The sequence below is a fragment of the Sceloporus occidentalis genome, unplaced genomic scaffold, assembly GCF_023333645.1.
Source record: "Sceloporus occidentalis isolate IW3139 unplaced genomic scaffold, rSceOcc1.0.p SCAF_7, whole genome shotgun sequence".
NCBI classification, from domain to species: Eukaryota; Metazoa; Chordata; class Lepidosauria; order Squamata; family Phrynosomatidae; genus Sceloporus; species Sceloporus occidentalis.
The window spans coordinates 55092991-55106877 of NW_028316987.1; the positions used below are offsets into that span (position 1 = coordinate 55092991).

General features: G+C 37.0%; 1 protein-coding gene across 7 annotated transcripts in view; it reads left to right on the top strand.

Annotated features, from left to right (window-relative positions):
• LOC149309756 (serine/threonine-protein phosphatase 6 regulatory ankyrin repeat subunit A-like) overlaps window positions 1-13887 on the top strand; it is a 97977-nt gene that overhangs the window by 62497 nt on the left and 21593 nt on the right. For all 7 annotated transcript variants that reach the window (XM_089533001.1, XM_089533002.1, XM_089533004.1 and 4 more), the window contains 6 exons: window positions 151-233; window positions 5878-5941; window positions 6733-6801; window positions 7887-8027; window positions 9039-9150; window positions 9777-9803. In XM_089533001.1, the coding sequence (XP_089389127.1) occupies window positions 151-233; window positions 5878-5941; window positions 6733-6801; window positions 7887-8027; window positions 9039-9150; window positions 9777-9803 (496 nt within the window). The remainder of the gene's footprint in view (window positions 1-150; window positions 234-5877; window positions 5942-6732; window positions 6802-7886; window positions 8028-9038; window positions 9151-9776; window positions 9804-13887) is intronic.

The window sequence follows — 13887 nt, forward strand, 5'->3', positions numbered from 1 at the left end:
GAACAGTTACATGTCCATGTATTAGTAACTTCTTATATTTATTTTAACAAAGGCTGTTAAATGCAACCTTGTATACATGGAATTTAGCATGACATGTTTAATTACTTCCTTTGTAATGAAATTGTGATGTCTGATTATGGTATATCTTAGGCGGGGTATACATGGAATGTTTCCTCTCCATTTGGCAGCATTAAGTGGATTTTCAGACTGTTGCAGAAAGCTGCTTTCATCAGGTAGGTTCTTTAAATTAATCTGATCTTTTTATTATAATCCTTTATTGACATATTAAATTACAGACTTCTGCTAGTGCAGTCTCAGTGAAAAAGAGTTCTTTAATCTATAACCTTTAAATGTATAGGCAAATGATGAACATTTTAGAATATGCTTTTTTTAAACTAGTGAGCATGAAACAAAAAGGTTCTAGCACCATACAGTTTTCTTTAATAGGCTTGTAGTATGCAGAATAATAGCAACAACTGTGCAATCATGGTACCAGCTTGTTTGAATCTGTAAAATATACTTGTTGAAGGATGGTCATGGCCAATTAGAGGAGCAAAGTGATCTTCAGAAGATAAGTGCCATAATGAGGAAGAACACATTCAAGAAATGCAGAAGTTATATATGTTTGCTTGGACTTTAAGAACGATAGATAGAGTCCTGCTTGTGCAGTGAAACTTTCTGCTTATTGCTTCAGCAATTCCTCTCCCTGTAAAAGCTACTTCTACAGGTTAGATGATCCTCTGGGACATCATATAGTCTGATATGAAGGACTGGATGGTTGGGCGAGGATGGATTGTGGAATTACGTGTGATCTCAGTTTCTCACATCTCCATCAAAACAGAAGTGCATTCCAATCTGACAAGGAACACTTTTGGGATCCAAAGCTAATATGAAAGAAGGGGAAAAAAGAAAACTGCCACATTTGTTAGTTTGGAGCAATTTTCAGGCCAAAACCCACCCAACTGTTAAAATTGGGGATCTGGAAGCTGCAGAAGGCTAAGGAGCCACACATTCCTAACCCCTGATATAGAGGATGTCTAGTAGCAAAACAGTAATGTATGTAGTATTGCATTAATAGTAATGCCTCTTATGTGGTGATAATAGTTGCTATTGTCCTTTTTTAGAACAACAGCAGGTGATAAGGTTTTATGTATTAGCCTGTATTCCCAATGGGAGACCAGGAAACATGCTCAAATGATTGAGAATTTGTATAACATTGCAATTATTTATGTAATAAATATTAATTGTGCATTCTACATAGCAGCTGCCAGGGGTCATAAGAAATAAAAACATTAAAAAACTATCAATGAAAACTGACACAAATATAGGGAGATTGTACATTTTGTATTTTTTATGATGTTCCAATATTAATTAAGATCTATTTAGTCAGTGATGCAACAACACATTTCAGGCTGTTGTTCATGTAAATAATAATTTACTGCATCCTCAATTCTATGTCACTAGTACAGTTCTTTTTTTATCTAAGGAACTGGTAGATATGAGAAATGATTTGAGCATTGGACTGCAACTCTGGAGACCAAGGTTCGAATCCCTTCCCAGCCATGGAAATCCACTAAACGACCTTGGACAAATCATGTATTCTTAACTTCAGAGGAAGGCAAAGACAAACCCTTTCTAAACATATCTTGCCAAGAAACCCCCATGTTAAGGTAGCCATAGGGTCACCATAAGTCAGAAATCTTGAAGACACACAACAACAACAATTAGTAGACAGAAACAAGATAATCATTGTTTGAAAGATGGTGGTTTCTGTAAGTAGTGAAACCTAACCAGTTTATCATAGGTAGTTTAAAATAGTGTCTATACATGTGTTTTGTCATAAGGAGTTCTAAATTAATTTGATTTAATGTTGACCTAATTACAGAAAATATTTTCTTAATATTGTCTCTAATCAGTGATAAAAAGTTATCCCTATATAATTCACCCAAAGAGAAAATATAAGGTATATTGCCAATATTTTTAAAATAATGAGCACTACAAAATATTAGTACAGGTTGCATATCCCTTATCTGAACTGTTTGGGACCAGACGTTTTGTATTTTTTAATTTTTCAGATTTTGAAATATTTGCATATACTTTGTGTATACTTACTTTTGTAATACAGATTGAGTATCCCTAATCCAAAATTCCAAAATGCAAAATTGTCCACATGAGTGGCAAAGATAGTGACACTTTTATTTTCTGATGGTTCAGTGTATGCAAATGTTGTTCCATGCACAAAATTATTTAAAATACAAAACATAAATGAATTTCAAGTTTAGATTTCAGTCCCATCTCCAAAGTATCTTATGTATATGCAAATATTATATATATAAATCCAAAACTCTTTTGGCCCCAAGCATTTCAGGTAAGGGATACTCAACCTGTATTAGCCTTGGTTCCTCCTCCTTACTTTGGATATCTTTAGATGGATGCCCTAGTGAACAACTATAGAGATTGCTGTGACTCCAAAGCAGAATTCATTAGAATATTTATCCTTAGTGCTGCTTCTAATATTTATATATGGATTTGAATATTCCAAATATGTTTCAGCTTCTAGAGATACTGATTTATCACACAGTACAACATTTTGGCTTTTGATTTTAGCACTGCTTTTCTTGGTAATTGGATGATTTATCATACCAGGTAAATACAGGCATCATTCTGTGTTCAGTTCATTAGATATCTATTTGACATCTTTATATCATTTATATCCCTTACGTTGTGCATGTTTGGTTATTTTGATGAATTAGTTTATCCCAAATATTCTTGTGCCATGGTTTTTAAATGCAGCAGAATCCACTTCATATATTTTATTTGGAGTGCTAGAACCAACTTGAATTCAGTTTACTTCAATTAGATTAACCAATGTATACATTAGTCTGTACAGTACACCTAACTAGTTTATATATCAGTCTATTTATTATAAACTGAAACTGCTAGCATTTTATAATTTCTGTATAGAACTTTAGATACAATAGGTAATACATTTTGTTATAATGTATTCATGCCCTTGAAATGCCTTTTCCCTCTGTCTTATGCTCTCATAGCCAAGTATGTGCTGTTAGTTATGAACATGCTATACATAGGAAACAGTTGCTGTTGTGTACAGTTGTCCACATCACTCAAAAGAATAATTCCCCTGTATTTTGAGATCCAGGTTTTTATTATTTTTTGAGGGATATAGTGGTTCCTAGTGAGGATAGAAAAGAATCTGTTTCTTAATGTGAAAGCAGAAAGTAAAACACATATAAAAAAAAACCCCACTGTTTATCCCTATAATTATCATAGAATTGTAGCATTGGAAGAGACCACAAGGGCCATCCAGTCCAACCCCTGGTTTTAAACTGTAATTTGGTCAAAACAGCAAACCACGGTGATCAGAGCTTTCAGTGATACAAGCTGATCTACTTTGCTTAGCTTAAAATCAATTTTCTGTGGATCTTATTGTTGCAAAGAAAGCCATTGTTTGTACAGAAACAGCCTCCTCTTCTGTTGTATTGATCTCTGATTCCAAGACCCTTAAGAATATCAAGGTACAAACAGCAAAGGACCTAAATCCTTTTCTAACTAGCCTAGCATTGAGTCAGGCATGATTTAATACTCAAAAAGAACACATCCACCTGTGGTGAAACTACATAGCACCAAAAGGAGAAGTTGGCGGGGTACAGACTGCCCAAAAAGGCCTTGTTTTACTGCGCGTGGAAGCTGCAGCAGACAAACTGCGCAAGTTCCTCGCGCAGCAAAAACCCCACAAAAAGCAGGTTCTTTTTGCGGCACAATTGTGATGCCGCAGCACACCAATGGCGCACTTGTAACATCACAATGGCATCACGACGTACAGACGCTAAGTGTCGGTTGCGTCAAAATGGCGGTGCCCATCTGTACAGGGCACCGCCAATTCGACACCCTCGTCATGTGCGAGGGTGTCTGGAAGTGCTGCCCATCTTACGTAACGATGGCGCCCCATTGTGCCCGTCTGTAGAGTGCCGTTATCACTATGTTTGATTTTCAGCAAATTTGACACAAGAAGGAGGGAATTGTGCAGTCTGGATGGTAGTGGGCCCTTGAAGGGAGCTGTACTCAGAGCTTTTACTTGTTGCTTGTCTGACTTCTTATTCGCGGTGTCATTATTTATTCTGTTTACATCCTGCACTCCATTTAGAAAGTGCAGAGAGTCTTGTGCTGTACTCTCTGTGGCCACCCACCCACATCTGCAACAATTTATCTTCAAGAGTGTTATAACATCCAAAAGTTCATTCACTGCCTAATCACATTGATTAGCTCTAAACATTGCCATACTTATAATTTTTATGTACACTTTTAATATGTGATTCTGAATATCAAGAAGCAAATTTTGAAATTAAGGTATTACTGTTCTCTTAATATTTTTTTCCATGGGAACAGTTGATTTATAAATTTGAATAGCTGTATTGGTCTGAAAAAGCAAAGTTGTTGTTCTATTCATGTCATACTGTTGATTAACTTTTAGGGAGCCAGATTTCACATAAATATAGTGAGTGCCTTTATAATAGTTCATAGTTCACTCTGCTCAGAGAGTGGCAATAAGTGGTGTCCTTCATATGACATAAACATCAACTTGCCATTTTGGTTTTGATATGAAAGTCATTTTGTAAACCGGGTTGCCGTCTTGGCAGCTACTGTGATGGGAATTTCCAGGGATGGGTGTATTTTAATCTTTACATACAGTGTAATGGTAAATAGCAAAATTCTCTATCTTGCACAGTACACTACTGGGAAATTTCTTTTCTGTCCCTGGACAGGAGTTGCATAATTTTAGTCGGAATAAACCTTACATTAAAATGTTTTTATACCTGAAATTATTTTACTCTAAACCAGAGGCGGGCCACTGCCATCATTTGGGATGGGGGGAATATATTGTCCCCGCCAAGAACTTGTAGGGGCTGCATATCTCCTGCTACATCGCATACCTTTTTTTTTTTAATGAAGAACATGTTTTCTACTCAAAACACCTCACACAGAATGTAGGAGCAATTCTGCATGCCTCACTCCTGCTAAGGAAGCAATTTCCAGTTCACTAGAACAGCCTAGGAGGGGTCAGATTGTAGCAAAATCCCACCACCACAAAGGTATGGGGATACATATTTTGTGTGAAAAAATGTTCCCTGGAAGGCCTGCAGGCTGCATTCTGTTCATCAAAGAAGCATCTGAAAGAATAACAAGTCATTTGACTAGTTGAGACATAATGCTAAACTATGATTTATAGCTTTGTGTTGTGTCTATGAGCCTTGAGTTATGAGCCCCCCAGCTCCGCTGAGTGCTTCTGCAATGAGATCAGAAGCATATGCTTCCTCTTTTATGAACCCCACACCTCCTTGTTACAAACTTTGTTGCACACCTCCTTGTTATCAAACCTTGGGAGAAAGAACTATGTGGTTATGTGAACAAACCTTGGTTAGTGCACAAGCCAAGATCGTGTTATGGTTTGATCCTGACATGTTTCAGTTAACCCTAGATTAAACTAAACACCATTCCCCAAAGAATTGTTGAGACAGAGGGCTGTGCTTCAGGTTAAAAGCAAAAGCTTTACATTACTCAGCTGTTCCACAGGGGAAAAGGTGAGGGAGAAGTATGTGAACCCCATGCTTGTGCAGATAACACTGAATCATAATTTAACATTACATCTGGAAAGGCGTAGCATCTATCCTACAAATCTAAGATCTGGGTTTTTTTTTCATATTTTAAAAGAACATACTTCTGGTATTGATTTTTATAAAAATCATAATGCATGAGTCTGTTAATGCATGAGGAAGTTTTCTTCACAGCGTATTCTGCCAAGCTAGAGAATAGAGATTAATTTTATGTAGAGAGCTTCACAAAGTGCTTCTTTTATAGGCTTTGACATAGATACCCCAGATGATTTTGGCAGGACCTGTCTTCATGCAGCTGCAGCCGGAGGGTATGTATTCTTATAGTTAAAGCTGCTTCTGCTGGGCACTACTTAAACATGTTACACACTATTAAGTAAGGCATTGTACAGTAATTGTGGGAGATCTAGGATATTAAAGTGGTCTCCTGAAATGCTAGTTATTTTGATCAAATTTAATGTATATTACTTGAAAACCTGTAGTTCATGAAGAGACCCTTGTTCAAACCTCATAATATTGCAGTTGTGTATGTACACAAATATAAAAATACATAAAATATACTGTATCAGTATATGGTTAGATCCAGAGTTACTTTTTCAAGAATGTAATGGTTCCTTCTCCTTGTAGAGAAAATAGAGATCCAGCAGAATTTCTCTGTGAGAAAATGAGGTCATCATTTTGCCAGCAAAAATACAAAACAAAACAAACACACACACACACACACACACAAACCTACCAGGTGTACCTGCACAGCACTCCAACATGTGTATACAATGTCATGTGTGCATCATTTATTTGTTCTGATGACAGCCCCTCATGCTATCCTGCTATAGAGCATATCTTAATTTTTGGTGGAGTCGAGTTTGGGAATCTGCAGAAATTCCACCTGAAAGGTGTATGTCGGCCCCAACATATAACTGTAATCCCAAACTATACTCTTTTAACTGCCTTTTATCCTTTCCATGTGTTTGTTTTAATATTAATAGTTTATTTTAATGTTTACCTTTTGCATGCTTTTAACACTATTGTAATAATTTTAATTAAAACTCACCCTGTCTTGGTTTTTTTGCGAGAAATTATCACTGTCTAATTCAATTTTCAGGAATTTGGAGTGCCTAAATCTGCTGCTCAACACAGGTGCAGACTTCAATAAGAAAGACAAATTTGGAAGGCAAGACAAGTTTTTCTTTCTGCATGTATAATAGAGTTCCATTTAATGCAGTTTGTTTGTTATGGTTGAGGTCTGTGACCTTTTTCTTGAGCATAAAAAACACATACACAATATATATAATATAAAAATGTCATATGCGTATGAAATATTTATGTTTATTAGTAATTGGCAAAACTGTTGGTAATTGATAAAACTGTAGTTGGGCGATGTTTGGTGTATGTTTTGTAAAGTAATACTTATAAGATTTTGCCCAGCAAATCAATTTCAGAAATCAGACTCAAGTTTCATCCTTGTCCTGCTGTTTACCAATTTACTTGTCCTGGTATTTATTCCTCCACTAGATTGAGTATTTATAGCAATAGCAATATCAGCTTCATTTATATACCACTTCATACTGCACTAAGCAGTCTCTAAGCAGTTTACAACTGTAAGCTAATTTCCCCCAACAAGCTGGGTACTCACCCATGAGTATTTATGTTTCTTACCTAAGATAAACCAAGCTTGCCATAGATGCATTTTACAAAACATTTGTACAGGAGATATGAACGTAGCATCTAATGAATATAAACCTGAACCATATGGTTAGCATCTTACACTCCATTTGGTATTATACTGTTGCATTTGGGTTTTAACGTGTTGGCCTTTATGCCTCGTGTGAAGCATTATGTTATGTGACTACCCAGTGGGGGACAGAGACTCAGGACAGATGAGGTGGGAAGCTATTAAACTAACCCATAATAATAATAATGAGGATAATAATAATATAAAAATTTGTCTAATCAGCCTACAGTGATCTTAACATCATGGTGAAGATGACATATTTTCTCACATAATTATACTTTTAAGCAGTTTATTTAGGGATTCTTGTTTATTTAGGAACTTATAGGATATACAGTAGTGTGACTGACAAATCCCCACTAAACATACAATTTTTAAAATTGTTTCTTTGTTAAAATGCTTGCAGAAAAGAAATGTTGTAAATAGAAGTTTATAAATAAATAGCATTGTTAGCTGTTCCTGTGCAAGGATAATTTGCTATAAGGTATCACTTTAACTATTTTCTATTCTTTTTCATTGTGTCACAGAACTCCACTCCATTATGCTGCTGCCAACTGTAATTACCAGTGCCTGTTTGCGCTTGTGGGTTCTGGAGCTAGTGTAAATGATCTTGATGAAAGGGGCTGTACACCACTACACTATGCAGCTGCTTCAGACACTGATGGAAAGTAAGCATCACAACATTTTGGGAAATAGTAGGGTGGAACAGACCCTACTGAACTACAAAAGTCAAAATGTGTATGATTGACTGTGCTCAAAAACTCAGTTCTAATATGGATCCAAATGATATATATTGCCATAAAAATTACTTTTTCCCTCTAGACAGCAGAACCATAGTGTTTGGTCATGGTCATTCTCACTACTATGGTGATATATGTTATAAGGGATCAGAATATTTTGATAACAGAGCTGCTGTTCTTATGAATATACCACCTATGTGAATAAATAAGTTATTGTCAGTGCAAAATAAAAGAAAAACTTACAACAGCCACTTAAATTGTGACTATAAACCATGATTGAACACTTGATATTTGAAAATTCAATTATTCTAATGCAGAAAATCCACTTTATTTAATTTGTTTCATTTTCTGATTTTACACAGAAGTTAAATACTTCTTCAATAAGAGGAAATAGTTATTGTAATTATTATCTTATACTTTGTATACTGCCAATATGGTGTACTGGTTTCAGCATTGGATTCTGATGATAAGGTTTTGAATCCCCACTCAGCCATGGAAACCCACTGGGTGCCCTTGGGCAAGTCACACTCTCTTAGTCTCAGAAAAGACAAAGGCAAAAAAATTCCAGCAACAAACAAACACTCTCTGAGCAAATTTTGCCACAAAAGAATGAAGATGCCACCAGCTACAGATGCTAGTGAAAAGTCAGGAAGAAACTCTTCTAGAACATGGCCACATAGCCCGAAAAACCAACAAAAAACTATAGATGCCGGCCATGAAAGCTTTCGACTTCACGTAGTTATTTGTACTCTTATAATGCAGTCATAGGTGATGATAAGTAATCACATTTTGTAGAGGCAGGAAGCAGCATTATATTCTTTTCCAAGCTAGCTAGTAAATGCATCTATCAAAGACATACTTCTTAGGTGGGGACCATTCACAAACTTCATACTAACCCCCTCATTGATTAAAGATAAAAATGTTGTTTATTTTGTGTAGGTGCCTGGAGTACTTATTACGAAACGATGCAAATCCAGGGATTCGAGACAAACAAGGATATAATGCAGTTCATTATTCTGCTGCTTATGGTCATCGATTATGCCTTGAATTGGTAAGAGAAATTACTGTGAAGGACACTTAGCAATAATTAATGACTGAAATGATTCTTTGTTAGAAAGTACATATAGAAAAGTTGTTATTAAAACATAAAAAAGTGTTCAATAAAATAGTAGAGCAGTTGGTGCTTACTTTTGAGTATTTATAAATTAAAACCATGAGTAAAAAACTATTTGAAAGCTTGGGCTTACGCATGGATTTTTTTAAAAAAAACTTTTTTCTTTCAAAATGCTAATAGCTTTTGATATTCCACTCTTTTTAAGAAGTGGTTTGACATATTGCATACTGTCTGAAAACCAAAAGCCTGCACTCCACAAAATAAGTGTTGGTGACTGAATCCTGGCCAGTGTGAAATCAGTTTGAATGTTGTTTTTTAACTACACAAAGGAGATGGTTTCTTGCTTATATAGGACAGCTGCAAATCATGCATGAAACAACTGGGAAAACTGTATCTGTCAGGATAGGTACATATTTTGTTGTCATGGCAGATTTATTTAAGCATTGTTAGTTAGTTATTGTGTTTTGTGAAGAAAAATAAAAATGACTATTAAAATTCAGATTGCTCATAGTAGTTTTATTTTCACATTGTCAAGTGTTTAACAAGTGTGGGTTTAATTGCAGATTGCCAGTGAAACACCTCTAGATGTCGTAAGTATAGCAGTCTTTGTTTTGGAAATATTTATTGCAGAAATTTAGTAATTTTAGAGCCTAGTATTTTTATTAGAATGAGCAGGGCTGTTAATAGCAGGGTCTTTTGGAGGTCTTTCATTCACAAGATCATTGTTAAGTTGAAGTCACTTCCCATCATGTAAGAGAAACAACAAGCAAGGACAACAATAATGACTCAGGTTAAAATACTTACCCATACTATTTAGTTTCTTTTTTAATTTAAAACCCTAGAAAAGTTCAGATTCAATTAATATTGTCAACTGTGTTCTAGTACTTCAAGGCCAGACAAATTTGAAATGGCTGCTTATTTTTCTGGCAACTTTTGCTCATGCAGCTTTCTTGGTTCCTTAGCTTATCTTCCTAACATTTTAATCATGTGTTTCAATTCTTGGGATGGCATTGGGGAAAAACTATGATTGGGTCATTCTTGTGTGCCAACCAGACTTGCTGGAGCTCACATTCTTTTTCAGCTACAACTGTTCAGTTCCTTGCCTTCCCGACAGCTTTTACTATCCAGCCTTACTTAACCTGCTAAAATCAACCACTGTTACACTAATATGTTTCAAATTCTTCCCCATTCTTTTTCATGGTAGTAATAAGAACTTTCTTCTCTGTGGTCTCTGTGACCACATGGTTGGTTGTGCACCTAGAAAGAGCTGATCAAAACCTAGAACTGAGCATAGCATTTTTATTGGGAACACTGCCCACCTAGTGCATTTTCAATCAAAAATCCACCAAACAGTGACACCTTTATTGGCCAACCAAAATGCACATTGTACATGTTGCAATCTTTCAAAGCTTCACTGGCTTCATCAGGCAAGGCGTTACAAACCAAACAGGAGGGAAAAAAATGGATGATGTTAGTCATAGGCCAACATTTTGCTGTTTCTGTTCTTAGTTAAGATGGTATGAAGGGGCATATTTTGCAGGCTGGCCCTTCCTTCTTCTGTCCATATGGCAACTGGGAGATTTTCAAAGTCTAGAATGCATAGTCACTGAATGCATAAGAGTGCATTTTGAGACCAGCTAGAGCACCTAGTGCACATGTTTGGGCTATTTCTGCCAATGCCTTCTGTTTCTTTTTATTTATAGTCATGGCCCGATTAGAAACCTCTAGCCTTTTATTCTTCTGACTGAGCTTTTGTGCTTAATAGCATTGCTTTCTATTTCTTTTATCCTTCACTATTTTCCCATTTCATGTCGATCTCTTTCCTTACTGAGGTATTGCTCCTTTATTTATAATCTTGACTTCCTTTTCGTCCTTCATGAAATCTGGGATTTATGTCATCCCAGGAGTACTTTGAGAAGTGCATCAGCCTTAGGGGCAAAATTTATACTGGGGGGAAAAACTTTTGTACTGCAACTGTGCAAAATTGTTAATTACTAAAACTGGTCCTTGACAGTCACAATTGATGACTCATTTGCCTGGGGAAAACTTACATAGTGGCCAAGTGCAAGCACTGCCAAAATGTTAGTAGGCAGGTACTTTGAAATCATATATTTTGTTTGAAGGTTTTTGCTTTTGATAACACAATAAGGACATTGGCTCCTGCAGAATTTTGTGTTCAACAACCAGCAAGAATGAGTATTTATTCCAAACCTCGACTTTCTATGGCCCTTCTTCAGAGCCTGCCATACAACTCTGTCCATTACCAGAGACATTTTGGGGACTGGGGGCCCATTTAAAAGTTTGTACGTTTCACAGCAGATGGCCTGCTTCAAAGCAGTGGCTATATAGGAAAGCTCTAGAACTTTGTGCTCTACTAAAGGCCTTGTCTACATGTAAATTGTCTAACCACCAACAAACAGTTCAGGTTGTCACAGTTAACACTACAATAGTCTTCTGTGCAAAGCAGCAAGATAACACCCAGTCTGGGATTCTACGCATCACACTGGAACCGCACAGTTGGTATATCTCCAAGAGAATAATACAGTGGTGATTTATCTCTTAAGGATCTTAAGCATGATCAACAATGCCCTGAGTTGAACATTGTTATTCTCAGGGCAATCTCCAACTGTTGGGATATTCCCTCACACCAGCTGATCAAGACAGGAGACCTGCTTTTCTCTCCCCTTCAGTTTTTCTTCTCCTACCTTCCCAGCTTGTTGAGAAGTTTTTTCTCTCTCTCATTCTGTAACAGAACAATTTGAATTACTCTGAAGCTAGTTGGACATTAGGTTGTAGATAATTAAATATGAACGCTACAGATGATCTGTTAAAATGCTGAACAATATGGGGAAGATCTCCATGCCCCATTGGAGAAAAAGAAAAAGCTACCAGATGAAGAGACCAGTACCAGTTTGCACCAAAGCTGCTCAATTAGCTGCAAGTATGCAAATTATATAGTGGAATGTAATGGACAAAAATAGTTCTGCCATTCACTTGGACATTGAGTAGCGTAGCTCTGAATAGGTTTCAGAATCTATCCTAAAAATAAATAAATTCTAAACTAGTGAAAGCTATACAGAGGGAATCACAGAATCATAGTTGGAAGAGACCACAAGGGCCATCCAGTCCAACCTACTGCCATTCAGGAATACACAATCAATTAAATGTACATTCCTACTCCTTCTTTCTTTATTCCCACCTTCTCCTCCCTACTTATATTGAGTTTTAAATTGTAAACCTTTTAAGGGCAGGGGATCTATCCAATTCTCTCCTGAAAAACTAACAAGCACACTAATATTGCATAAATCCATCCACATAAATTGGATTACACACATGGGCTGACTCCCAGGGCAAGTGTCCCAACAACTGCTATTGAGTATATTTAAAACAATGACAATCCAAAATTGTTTCCTAAAGTTAATATAGAAGCTAAATTTTCAATGTTTGTTTAAAAAATAATTCAGTAACAATTTCTCAATACGTAATGAGAATATGAAGTTCTTTCCACAAGAATATGGATGCAAACAGTTCATTACACATGTAAACCATAATGAAGCTGAGATTCTGTTGGCCAATGTAATTACACAGTTGACATAACAGCAAGAGAAGGAAAATGGTGGCTGGTGAGCATGGGGATGGGGTGGGAGAACAGATTGGGGGCTACCAAGGCAGCCTTTTCTCCTGATGGTGATGGCTTTCTCTGATTTCCCATCACTTCCACTGTATACCCTAGCAAAAAGTACACTATGCTAGTGTAATACACAGTTAGGCATCAAGGATTCTGGACTCAGCTTCCAGTTTTAAATGAAGCAAACATACATATCCTACCTGAGTTAATTTGGGTACATATACTTCCATCTTTTCTCTAATACTATACAAAGAATTAATAATGTCTTGGCTAGTTGCATATTGCTGTGACTGAATTGGTGTTGGACCATGATAGTACCTATCTGATTTCTTTATGATCCACTCATCAGAGGGAAGATCCATGCTCAGATTTTAACTCGGAGAAGACAAAGGCGGGTTATAGACCGCTGCTTTGAGGCGGTCTGCCGCCGCCGCCGTTTGCTCCATAAGGGAGCCGTTGCAACCACACCGCGCGGCTCCCTTGCGGAGCAAAAAAGAAGCTCCAAAATGGAGCTTCTTTCTGCGGCGCCCTAATGATGTCGCGAGGCGCCTCTGGCACACTCGCGACATCATTAGCACCGCGACACGTTCGGACGCACAGTGTCCGATATGTAAAGATGGCGCCGGCCGTGTGGAACGGCTGGCGCCATATTGTACGGACAGAGTCCGTATTAGAGCCAGGGGCATCTAGAAGAGACACCCCTTTTTTAAAATGGGACGTCCTGTGGACGTCCCAAGTGCCGGTCTGTAACCGGCCAATGTTAGGAAAGATAAACATAGGAAATGAAAGCAAAAGACTTACCAGCATTGTCTCCCCAGGGGGAGAAAGGGAGTTCAGGTGATTTAAGCTCAGTCATGCCTTCCATATTGGTTCAAAGGATTCTAGGCACAAGGGAATGGCAGAAACTAAGAGTTGTCAGCTACTCAGAGAAGACTCTGTCGTTGAATGCATAAGAGTGTATTTTGAGACCAGCTAGAGCACAGACAATAGTGAATTAATGCTAGAGAAAAAAGTTGTATTTAAACACAAACTGTGAGTCTGAGACT